The following is a 12,607-nucleotide window of genomic DNA, read 5'->3' as shown; positions in this document are numbered from 1 at the left end:
TCCCCCACCAGCCTGGGCTCCTGTTTCCCCGCACTGCACCAGCCTGACCCAGGGGCCGTGTGGAGAGGTGGCTCAGTGCACGCCCCGCAAGTCCAAGGACTCGAGTTTGATCCCCGGTGTCATAAGGTTAGGCGTGGTGGCGTGTGTTTATAATTGCAGTGCCGGGGAGGCAGAGCCAGGCGGATCCTTGGGGCTCGCTGGCCATCCAGTCCTAATCATAAGTCTCAGGTCAAGGAGAGACCCTATCTCAAAGCCAAGGTGGGATGCGTCTGAGAAGGAACATCTTCGGTGGTTCTCTGGCCCCCTCATACATGCGCACATGTGTATACAACCACACATACATACAACCATACAACCATACATACACACATGTGTGAGGCCCTGGGTTAGATCCCCAATGACACAAAGAGAAAAATACAGCTCGCTCCAGGGACCAGAGCCTAGGTCCTCACATGCTCTGCAGGCCCTGGCCACTGCTGGCTTTTCCAGACAGGTCCACACATCTCTAAATTTCCTTACTAGAGTGACGAGGCTGCTTCCCTGGGGAGCCGGGGATGGAATTTGGGGTCTCCCACAGCCCTTTGGAAGTCTAAGCAAAGCAGGTTCGTGTTTCAGAGGCAGTGGTGGGTGGTCCTATCGGACTCAGAGGATTGTGGTCACTGAGAAAAGTGGAAGCCACTGGTCTGGGCACGCCGAGGCGCTCCAAGCTTCCACCTTCTGTCACTATGTATATCAGTCATTCATTCACTCAGCCCTGACTTGGCCGACATTTACTCCATTCTGCGTGGGTGCTTCTGAAATAGGAAATGTATGTGTGTGGTTCTGGTTGTCATTTGATGAGGTGCATGTGTGTGTCTATGTGTGTGCACATGCATGTACAGACAGAGAAGAGAGAGGTGGGGGGACAGAGACATGAGAGAAGATGGAAACAGACACAGAAAAGGACAAAGGGGCTGAGCGGCAGGGAGAGGGAAGAGACAGAGACCCAGGAAAAGCGACTGAGAATACCAGGGGAAAGTGAGTCCAGAGAGAAGGACCCAGGCAGGTGGCAGGCACAGCACCTGGCCAGTGGCACTGCTGACCCCAGGCTGGTAGTTCCCCAAGGCCCCTTTCAGCTGCTGAGCTGACCTCCCAAGGGTACCATGGAGGGCAGTGGAGTCTGACCCTGAAGCAAAGGCCACAGAAAAGAGGGTCCCCGCATGGCCCCTCTGCACTCCCTCCTAGCCTGCCCACTCTCCAATTACAGCCACCCAAACACACTCCAGGCACACGTTTGAGCAAAATCGCCATCCCTGTGCTGGGCTGCCCAGGTGGAGACACACAAACAGCACCCACGTTCACAGGCCCCAGCGTTCTCCCTGACAATGCCTGGCTGAGACCGCAGAGTGCCTTGTGGGTTCCTTCAGGCAGAACGCAGCAGCACCCTCCCTATCCTGGCGGTCCCTCCCCCACGACAGCCTCACAAGCCAGGGCCGTGAGCCAGGGCACTGTCAGGTTCAGGACCAGGGCTGCTTACACACTCTGCTGGCAGGCAGGCAGCAGCGGAAAATGCAGGCGCTCGGCTCTGTGTTCCTCATCCAGGCTGGGCCTGGCTGTGTCCTGCCACATCTGTGTGTCTCCAGGTAAGTGGTGTCTGATCTCCTTTCAGCATCCTGGGCTGAGATATGGGGTGCCCTTGATTTTGTGGTGACGACCACATGGTGAGAGGAGGGCGGAGAAGTGTGTGGAGAGAAGATTGGATGCTCGAGCCTCAGACTCCAAGACCTCGAAGCCACGTACTACAGGCTGGGAGGGACCTCAGCCCCCAACTCCACCCACATCTGCTGCTAAAGCACAGATCCAGAGGGACTCTAGAAGCCTAGCATTTAGAAGCAAACCCAGCATTGTTCAGGTGGGGAAACTGAGGCCAGGAGAGAGGCAGGCAAACCACCTAGCAAGGCAGAGGCAAGGGGAGCTGGGCAAAGCCGCTGGTATCTGCCTGCCCCCTCCCACTCCAGCATTTTCACTGAGATGGTGTTCGCACCCCACTGACCCACTTACTGTGTTCCCTAGATGGCTGGGAAGAAACGCCACTACGATGGCCCCTAGGTGGGGACAAGGACTCTCCCGACTGGGAGCTCTCTGTCCCCTCCCACCCTGTGGCTACATTGCAATGTGTCAGATCTTTTTGAACACCTGCTGTGTTCTGGCTCATTCACCCTCTGCTGACTCGGGGTTGGACCCTTTGGGAGATAAAGTGGAACCCCCCCCCCCCTGACATCTCCAGCTAAGACGGGGCTGGGTTATGCTTGCACACCTTCTGTGATGGGGAGCTCACTCGAGGCACCATCATCGCCCAGAGGTGAGTGCTTTTCTCTGAACTGAATGTCACACCCTGATTCCATGCTCCTCAAACAGTCTCACAAATTATACTTAAATGTTCTTTATGGGTACCATTGTCTGTCTCTCCCACAGACCCGAGAACTCCCCGTGGCAAGAACCTTACCTACCCACTTCACTTACAGTCTCCAGGAGCTGAAGGGCCTGGCATAAGGCAGGTGCCCAATTGCTATCTGTCAAGTAAATGAATGCCCAGCTCCTAACACTTGGCAGCATCCCCCACCAAGGTATAGCCCTGGCATGCCCCCAAAGCTGCCCATTCCTATTCTGGATGCCCACTGCCAGGCCTGGGTACCACCTGTACTATGATGTTCTTAATGGTTTCCTATAAACAAACCCACTATTTTTAATACCCTGTTAGTCTCATCCTAAGCAATCATATCTGTGAAATCACAGTTTTGATGTGCTGGCTATATTTTCCAACCCACATTAAAATAAATGCATAACTATTAAAATGTAAGAGGTTTGTCTGGGCTCTGCCTAAGACCATCTCTCAGGGAAGGCCCTGTTTTGCTGAGGCCCTGGGGAGGCTTTGGGAGGGATTGAAACTGGAGTTAGGGGTGAAGTGGAACTGAGCTGAGGCCCCAGAGATCCCACCGATTGCTTCCAGGAGGATGAGGGGGGTTACTTAGCTGTGGGAGGGGCCTTGAGGAAAAGCTGCAGGCTCGGCCTCCCACCTCCCTTCTCCAGGATACTGGGCACCACAGGGAGCCAGTGAGTGGGTACTGATCCTCTATCACAGATGGTCGCTGGGTGAATAGCTTCTCTGGTTTAGCTGGCCATTTTTCTGATGTGCCACCAGATCAGGGAGGAAGCTCATTTGCACCCCATCGACACCCACCTGGCAAACACATTCCCTTGGCACCCAGGGGCTGGGCCCAGGATATCCACTGCAATGTGAAATCAATTACCCACCCCACCCTGTCCTTGCTGTGGCCAGTAGCCTTGAGGAGACTCCAGTTTTGTAAGGTTTTTACTGCAAGCATGGATCCCTTGTGATATTTAAGTTATTTCAGTGTTTTTTAAATGTATTAATGTGGATGGAGCAAGTGTGAGAATTTGAACCTCGGACCACCCATCATTCCCTGCACCTCCCTGAGCTGATTTGAGATGTCCTTCCCATAATCCTGCTAACTGTCAGCTCGACCCTAAAGCCTCAGAAAATGGCTGAGCACCTGGAAATGGGCTTGAGTCAGATCACCCGGCTTTCCCTCCCTGTCTCCTTCCTTGCATTTTTTTAAAACAGATATTTTGGTTGCTTTTGGTTTTTTTTTTCAGGTTGTCTCGCTATGTAGCCCTGCAGGCTACAAGGAAACATCCCATCACCCTTGCTGTCCTTGTAGCAAGGAGCAGAGTCCAAGAGGCCACCTGTAGCTCCTGTAGCTCCCGTTTGGCAAAAAGGCCCCAAGAGTCTGCCGATGGGCAAGGTGTCCAAAGCAACCGGTGTGAAGGTCTTGAGGAAAACCATTTCTGAGGGCCAATTTCCCACAGGAGGCCGGGAGGCCCTCAGCCCAGGCTGAGTATTTATGAGAGTAATTGATGGTATAATCACCAGCGCGGGAGACAAAGGAGAACACACATTTTTAACATCATAACCTTCAGGAGACAAGGCGGTTTTCTTCAGTCGTCCAGTCACCAAGCCAGCCGGCTTATGGATGGCGAGACACCAGCAGTTAGGGAAGGAACCCGGAGAGGCCACGGACAGTTTGTCAGAGCACAAGCTGCATGTCAAATGGTCCGGAGCCCCTCCTCCAGGGCACCCCACTGCTTCTTCCCGGCAGTGCAGAGCACTCCGACCAGCAATCACTCACCGACCTAAGGGCCAGGCCAAGCTGGGGGCTTCGCCGCGCTGGGCGGGGACAGTAATAATTGACGGTACTGGGCTGGGTTGGGGGCCACATGCTGCAAGGGACTTCTGAGATTTTGCTGTGGATTTCACGTCTCCTTAAAAAAACCAGGCCACCTGGTGATCCCCACTCTATATCCCCCAGCAGGTGTGGGTGACTATTTGTGGCAGGACTTCCTACCTCCAGATGCCAAGAATCACCTAGGAGCTCATTAAATGCAGATGGGGGTGTCGAGGACTGAGGTGTGGGTCAGTGGGAGAGCTCATGCCAAGCTGGTACACGGCCCTGGGCTTAATCCCCAGCATAATAAAAAAAAAAAAATGGGAGCATGAGATGGCTGGGCAGGTAAAGGGGCTTGCCACCAAATCTGACTGGTACCTGAGTTCAAACCCCAGGACTCTCAGATGGTGGAGGGAGAACCAACTTCTGCGTGTTTCCTCTGACCTCCACATGCACACCCCACAAAATACACAATGGAAAGAAAGAAGGGAGGAAGGAAGAGAGGGAGGAGGGAGGGAGGAGGGAGGGAAGGAAGGACAGGTCAGTGGTCTGGGGGCATACACATCATCACAAATACCCTGGTGTGCTCAGACTAGGGCCTGTAAATGTCTTCACAAAGCTCCTGCCTTCTTGCCCCTACCCAGAAAAAAAAACGTAGGAAGCTCAGATGTGGACTCCAGCAAGATCTGCCGCCTCCTCAAGCTTCTGAGCCCTCCCGGTGAAATGTACTGCTTTACCAGTTCCCTGGGAAACTAGGGGACCCATATTGGAGTTAGGGCCATGCAAAGAAAGAAGTTCATTGCAGGACTGGGCCGAGTCTGCCCAAAGGCAGGTCTCAAGATGACAGGTCCAAAGCCACCTGTACGCCTTCATTCTGAGTCTGGCCCTCCAGGCTCTGCCCAGGCTCCGTGACCTTGGGTAAGTCGTTGGCTCTCTCTGAACTCAGTTTCCTTGAGTATCTGACGCCAGTCTCACACAACTGACACCAGCCTGCATGGGTTCACAAAGGCACGAGGTCTGGGGCACCTAGAACACATAGTCAGCATTCCATACACTGTGGTGATCTGGCCCTTTCTTATGAGGCAGGGCAAAACAGCTGCTGTTACCACGTAGGAAGCATGGGTCTCCCCAACCAGCCTCCGAGTGCTGGGGTTCGAGGTTCCTTCTCAGCGCCAGGCACCACCCATTCTGTGAACCTTTGCAAAGCTTTCTTTGAAGGAGGTTGAATGGATGTGGGAGGAAGCTGAGGAGTAAACAGATATCCTTGCTGACCTGGTCACAGGCACTCCCTGTCACAACCCTGGGGACAGACAGGTGCAAAGCAAGAGCTGGTGACTGGGCAGGGCTCAGATGGAGCTGGAGCCACGAGCTGTCTCCAAGCTAAGCAGTTGGGGCTCAGGGGCTTGTCCCCAGGAATCCCTGCTTTACCCCCAACCCTTTAGCCCAAACCCAGAGACACCATCCTGACCTGGCCACATTCCCTGAATCAGCTGAGGACACGCGGAGCCCAGGAATAATGAAACGATCAGGCTCCAATCTGCTAAACAGCAATTTCGGGCTTTTTCAGCACACACAGCTTTTATCAAATTGGTATTCTCCTCCTGAACACAAATGGCTTATTAGACATGACCCACTTATTCGCCGCGTCTCACTATCATTAATAACTGTTTCTTTTTGTGATTAAGTGAGTGGCTCCAGACCCTTCCTGTGGTGACGGGGTGCTGGGCCCGGCAGAGGGGCAGCCGTGGGGCTCCTCAGCAGTCACTACTTGGTGACTTTGAACCAGGCAATGTCGAGAAAGCAGCCTGGCCCCTGCAAAGCAGCCAGGCCATTTCTTGAGGGACGGAGCAGGAGGTCCCAATGGGTAACTGATTTACCCAGAGACACAGTCAGGAGGGGGTCGGATTCCCAGCAGCAGGTTGCGTTCCCTTTGCATCCAGCATCTCCCTCGGGCCTTTAGGGATTGATCCAGAGTGGAAATGGGAAGGCTACAGAGGGGCTGTGACCCTCAGCATAGCTGGCACCAGGGGGCAGGAGGAGACCGTTACACAAAGAGCCTGCTTGCTCAAGAATGACCCAAATCCTGGGGGTCTGGGACCCCAAAGGTAGGATGACTGTAAGCCGCAGAGTTCCATGTTCACGCCTCAAGGGACCTCAAACTCAGAAAGGGAAGCCCTTCTCAGAGAATCCTCCCAGTGTAAGTTTTGACGGTGCCCAGGAACTGAGCTGGGCAAGCAGGTGGAGAGGGGAGAAAAAGGAGGAATTCCCAGTTCCCCTTGAATGAGAAGGAAGTGACAGGGAGATGAATGCCCTGGACAAAGTGCTGCTTCGCCTGACAGACCCTGGAGCCAGCCTTGGCTCGGTCCCTCTCTCACTGTGTGACCTTGGGCAACTCCCATCACCTCTCTGAGCCTTGGTTTCCCATCTGTAAGTAGAGCATCAAAGTAGTCCTTTCCCGATTTACTGCCTGTCCAGCCAGGTCAGCAGAAATCTTGACAGACACAAAGGTAGGTAAATGATGCGCTGAGAGAGGTTACTGTCAAATACAGTGAGGTGTAGGTACAGGGATCCCCGGCTTCCCTAGAAGCAGGGATCCTGAGCATGGCTTTGAACCCGCCCCCCCCAGCAACCCCATTCATGTAGCACACCTGTGAAAGGCCTTCCCTGGGTATCTAGGCCCCTACACACACAACTCGGACTCGTTCCCACTAGAATAAATCATCCGGTCCTCAGCCCTTTGTTCAGACCTCCTCCAGCCTGGGCACACGGAGCACAGCATGGGTGCTGTAGCCTCTGCTCAGGGAGGGGAGCAGGGTCCTCTCGGCTTTCATTCATCTCTGCCCCATAACACAGCGGGGCTCAGAGGCAGGGAGCCTCCACAGCTGCCTGTCTCACATCACCCAACTCTGCTGCCAACTTGGGCTCCTGTGGGGAGGGAAGAGCTTCAGACACTTGGGCGGGCAGGACTGGGAATACTTGCTCGCTCTGTAATCCCACAGTGCTGGAGTCGAGGTTCAACATTTCAGTCCTCTGGGGGCAAGGGTGAGATGGGGTGCCTTGAGGAAGGATGCAGGGGTTTCCTGCCCACCCCCTCAGGACCAAGAAAGCACCCTATTCCTCTTTACTCCCTGCCTCTGGCTGGAAGGAGTGACCTCAACTATTCCAGTGTACCCAGTTCTCCACCCCTACTCCTTCATCCCCACATCGCCCTCATTCTTGGGAATGCCACCCACATGGCAAAGGAGGCTGCCACCCAGGCTAGCAGGTCTCAAGCAACAGCATCTGGCATTCCTCTGGACCATTCCCCGCGGTGGGAAGGACGGATCCAGATGAAGAGCTTCAGCGTTAAACCCACAAAGGAGAAAGGCAGAGAGGAGTGGGTGGGCAAAGTGTATGCACAAGTGTGTGCGTGCATGTGTATCCGTGTCTGCAGACAGGCAAGAGTTGTGGCAAAACGAAGCGTGTGTGCCTGGGTGCCAGCTGGCAGGGTGAGCCGCCAGCCAGTGTCTGATGCGTGTGCATAGTGGGCACAAGTGTATTTACCAGCGAGGAGAGGCTCGGAGGGGGTGTGCGGAGTTGTGAGTGTGGGATGCAGTGAGCGTGGCTGAGTGTGTCCGCGGCTGGAGACATCTGTGTGGTCGCGGAGGTGTGTGTATCCGCGTGAGTGTGCGCGCGCGTGGAGGGGGTTCTCCAAGAGCTGGGGCGAGAGCGGGGATGCGCTCGGGATCCCTCCTCGCAGCGCTGGCCAGGATAGGGACCAGGGTGGGTCCCTAGCCCCAGCAGGGGGCGCCTGGGAACTCCGGGCCGCGGCCTCTGTGGTCGCAGGTTCGAGCCCGGTAACCGCCAAGTTGGAGCGTCTGCGGCCGGGGTGGGGTTCGGTGGGGAAGTCCGTGGGGGCGGCACGCGAACTCACCGTGTCCGGAGACGTGGTTGTCCCAGGGCGCATGGCCCGCGGGCCGCGTGGCGCCGCCGAGTTGCAGGAAAAGTGCCAGATAGTGGAGGGCGCCGAGCGCCGCGGCCAGCGGGGCCCCCATGCTACGCGCTCCGGCCGGGGGGGCGCCGCCGCCTCACATCGGGGCTCCGCAGCCTGCAGAACCCGCTCCAGCCGTGTCCTGCCCGGCGCCGCCGCCGCCCTCTCCCGCTGGCCCCGGCCCGGCCCCGGCTGCAGGCAGCGAGCGCACGCCCAGCCCGCCGCCTCCGACTGCGGGACTCTTCGCTTGCGCGGAAGGCCACTCCGTGCCGCCGCGCACCCGCCCTCCCCCTCGCTCCCCGCCCTGAGCCGGCGGCGGCGGAGGGATCCGCAGCTTGATTTATCATCAAAGTTTTGCCCAGGCTGGGATTTTTAAAGCGGTACTCGCAACTGGCCTCCCGCGCGGGAGCGGGGGTGGGGCGGGCCCGAGCGCAGGAGGGCCACCTGGGGCCCCGGCCCCCCGCGGGGAGGGACACTAGGGTGTTGGGAGCAGAAATCTAATCGTCGGGAATAAGGGGCAAAGCCTCCCACCTGCCGCCAGACCCGCGCGCTGGAGGGACCGCTCAACTTTGCCAGCTGGGCGGTGCCGGGGCCAGGGCCAGGAGGGGTGCCGGCCAGGTGGACAGGGGTGGAGGGGGCACCGGGGCCGAGACACGAGTGAGCTGGTCAACGCTCTGGCAGCCTTAGGCTCCCCGCGTGATCACTCGTCGTCCCTGCTGTCTGCACCTCAAGGTCTTCGTCTGAGAAATGGGGACAGACCCCACCTCCAGAAGCAGTAGTGAGGATCTTTAGAGTTACGTGTGTAAAGTGGGGAGCATCGCACCCCCCCACACACTCCCTCTGTGGTTATTGTGTGGTTCCCCTCTCTGGGACTCCACAACAGGGGAGTGAGGTTAGCCAGTTAGTGGGGCTCCTAGCTTAAAGGTGATGGGGCTCTTCGCAGTGAACTGGATCGCCCCCTTCTGGACTGTAAGGTTCTCCCCTAGATGGAAGAGTCTAGATGGAGGTGTGTGTGTGTGTGTGTGTGTGTGTGTGTGTGTGTGTGTGTGTGTGTGTGTGTAAAGCATGAAGCTTCTTTCATTCCCAAGTGCGGCAATCCAATTCCGATTCCTTCCGCGACCCTTTTACTGAGGCTGTTGGGACCGGAAAGAAGGGTTTGGGCTCATTTTAAAGAGAAGCCCCTTTCATCAGACTGATTTCCCCGAGGTCCTGCGCAAGGCCTCAGACCCCAGGAAGGGTCTCTCTGCCCTCCTTCCTCCTTCGCCTTCGCCGGCGTGGTTTCAGCATTGCGAAGAACGGCTTCCTTCTCTCTCCATCCTTTAAGTACCGCGGACAGCGCCTGGGCCGCGTAGATGCGAGGGTTCAGCACCGTGGACAGAATCCTGCTCCCCACGCAGCACCACAGGGGTCCAGCAGCCAGCAAGGCGCACGGTACCCAAAGTTTGAGAGAGCTAAGAAGCGGAGGGACACACGGTGCTCGCTGCCTTTAGTCTGTCTTCCCGTCCCTCTTTCAGAGGTTACGGTGGATAGCACACTGTGGTCACCAGGAACAATTCCGCTTCTTCAAGCCAGGTGTTTGCACACCATTGCAGAGCCACGCGCGTCCCCGCCAAGAGCTCTTTCAGCACCACGGACAGATCTCCTTAGGGACCTCTCCCCCCCACCCCCGCCCCAGCAGCGCAGAGGCTGACAGTCGGAGGCCTTTCCAGAACACTGTAGTGGCAGATCGGGGGCTCAAACCTGGGCTTTCTCCTCTTAAAATGCAGACTGGAAACAAATAAATACATTTAAAAATAACACACACACAGAGGGAGGGAGGGAGGGAGGGAGGGAGGGAGGGAGGGAGGGAGGGAGGGAGAGAGAGAGAGAGAGAGAGAGAGAGAGAGAGAGAGAGAGAGAGAGGATAAAACAAAGGGACAAGAAGTCATTGCCTCTCAGCACCTAGTTAGTTACTATTTTTAATTCTTCATTTATTTTCTGGTTGGTTTTTTGTTTTGTTTTGTTTTGTTGGAGTGTTTCATGTAATCCAAGCTGGCCTTGAACTCACTATGTAGTTGAGGCTGGTCTTGAACTCTCGGTCCTCCTGCCTCCATCTACCTAGTCCTGGGATTACAGGTGGCATGCATCACCATGGCCAGCTTCTAGGAAAGACTTGACTCTGTAAGGCTCATGACTGCCTATGTCCATTTTCATTTGAGAACCTTGACTTGTCTGGCTCGTATTCATCTCTCTGTGGTCTGACAACCACTCCCCCCTTGAGCGTGCCTTCTCTCCATTGGATCAGCCCTTCCCATTGCCTCTCATGTGCACACACCAGGTCCACTATGTCACTGAGTCCCTCATGAGCCAAAATCCAACCTAAGTCCCCATGGAATATCTTCTACCTTCTCTCAGCCTCCACCCTCTACAGCATCACAGTGGACACAACACTGTGCAAAATAATGTAGACATCCCACTTGTCGCCAAGAAAATTAGGCCACATAGTCAGGACGCTGGTTGTAAGAGTGGACTCCAGGAACTGGGAGGGTAACTAGGTGGGTAGAACACTTACTGCAAGGAGGACCAGAGTCAAGATCCCCGGAACCCATGCAAAACTAACCTCATTAGCATGCATCTGCAACCCCAGCATTCCTACAGCTAGAAGTGAGGTGGGACATGGGAATCCCTTGAAGCTCATGGGCCGGCTGGCCTGGTGTGCACAGTGTTGAACAGCAAGAGACTGTCTCAAACAAGGTGGAAGGTGACTGACGCCATGAGCTGTGGTATGCATGTACATGCTTACAGGTACACACACACACACACACACACAGAGAGAGAGAGAGAGAGAGAGAGAGAGAGAGAGAGAGAGAGAGAGATATTTTAAAAATACTGGGTCCTAGAAACACACCCTAAGTTTCAAATGCTGCCACTTGCTAGCTCTGCTACCATAGACAAGTCATTTTATTTTTCTGCCTCAGTTTCTTTCTCTGTAATATAAGGATAATACCTTTGAGGGTTAAATCAGTTGCCACACGGAACAGTGGCTGCACAATGGAAATGCATGATGGTTATTCCTGTCCTTGTCAACCACAGATGAGGAAACCGAGACACAGAGAGGGCGGACTTGCTGCTCAAAGCAAGGCCATGCTAGAAGTGTGTTGGTCCAGGCTGCAGAGAGCATGCTCTCAGGAACGTGTGAGCAGTTTGAACTTAACCCACCCTCCTTGCAGCTTTGGCGAGGAAGAATCAGGGAGTACCCTGGCTTCCTTGGAGTCACACACTTTCCAGAACAAGGTCCAGTCCTCTGTCTCCCATCTCAGGCCTCCCCCATTGTGTCCTGTTGCTCCACTGGCATTCCCTACAACACCCACTTAAAGAGCACTTTACAGTTTACAGATCCTATTCACATCCAAGAGGCCTGAGGTGTTCCCCTCGGGGAACTCAAGGTGTCCCCATTTCTCCCATTTTAATTGCATTTCCTAAATTGCTGCCTAAGATTTGGAGAAAGAGAGTGACTTACAGCTCCAGTAATGGCCATCAGAGCTCCTGGCCCAACCCAGGAGTGGCCCGGACTGGACCAGGTTCCATCATTCACATTCCTGACTCCTGAGGCCAATGTTCTTCTTTCACAGTCGAGGAGACTGAAGCTCAGGGAGATGAAGTCACTTGTGCCAGGTGCACGTGTGGCTGGCAGAGCCAGATGTGAAGAACAAATCCCCAGGCTACATGCCTTCCTTGTGTAATTGTCTCTTGTCTGCATCCCTGATCCAAATGCAAACTGCAGACCCTGTAACAACTGAGTGGGGGCAGGCAGAGGACAACCACACCGTCCCAAGAAAGTCTCTGGGAATCCATCAGAGCAGGGCATTCTAACCACTCACTGGGCTCTGGTATGCTCCAGGAGAGAGGAAGTCTCCTGTCCCTGGAGGCAACTAAGCAAGCATCCAGCAGTCATATGGATGATGTGAGGCAAATATCACGGCCATTTCCCGTACGCATGAGGCTTGGAAGGTGAGCAAGTTCTCTGGCTGGAAGAGGTGCCCATCTCAAAGTTGCTCCAAGCAGGGGATCTTACGCTCTCAATGCCAAGTCAGCAGAGCTCACTGGAGAGTCTCCACCCTCCCCTTGACTCTGAGAGGCCACCCTCCCTCCCTTCCTTGAAAGGTGTCACTTGAGCACTGTGGCTCTGTCAGTGGTAACAGCCGTAAGATTTGTCCTTTTAATCCAGAATCAATAACAAATTTCATTTAAAAATAAATTAAACCAGGCATTGGAAATCATTCACCGTGCGGGCCAGGGCCCTATAGAGCACCGTCTAAATGGCTTCCTCTCGCTCATCTATCAATGTCACGAGGGGGGAAATACCTGAGCTGCCTGATTCATGGGGAAACGACTTAAATGTATCAGGACCTAACAATGAGCAATGTAAGCC

The 12,607-nt window shown here is 55.0% G+C and overlaps 1 protein-coding gene across 1 annotated transcript in view; it reads right to left on the bottom strand.

Annotated features, from left to right (window-relative positions):
* Nucleotides 1-8,444, bottom strand: part of Vstm2l (V-set and transmembrane domain containing 2 like) — a 31,866-nt gene extending 23,422 nt beyond the window's left edge. Inside the window, exon 1 of the mRNA XM_006984135.3 lies at nt 8,140-8,444. Coding sequence (XP_006984197.1) covers nt 8,140-8,260 — 121 coding nt within the window. The 5' untranslated portion in view covers nt 8,261-8,444. The remainder of the gene's footprint in view (nt 1-8,139) is intronic.
* Between the last annotated feature and the right edge of the window lie 4,163 nt (nt 8,445-12,607).

Source organism: Peromyscus maniculatus, chromosome 4 (assembly GCF_049852395.1).
Source record: "Peromyscus maniculatus bairdii isolate BWxNUB_F1_BW_parent chromosome 4, HU_Pman_BW_mat_3.1, whole genome shotgun sequence".
NCBI lineage: Eukaryota > Metazoa > Chordata > Mammalia > Rodentia > Cricetidae > Peromyscus > Peromyscus maniculatus.
The sequence above is the reverse complement of the archived record's forward strand: the minus strand, read 5'-3'. Positions and strand labels throughout refer to the sequence as shown.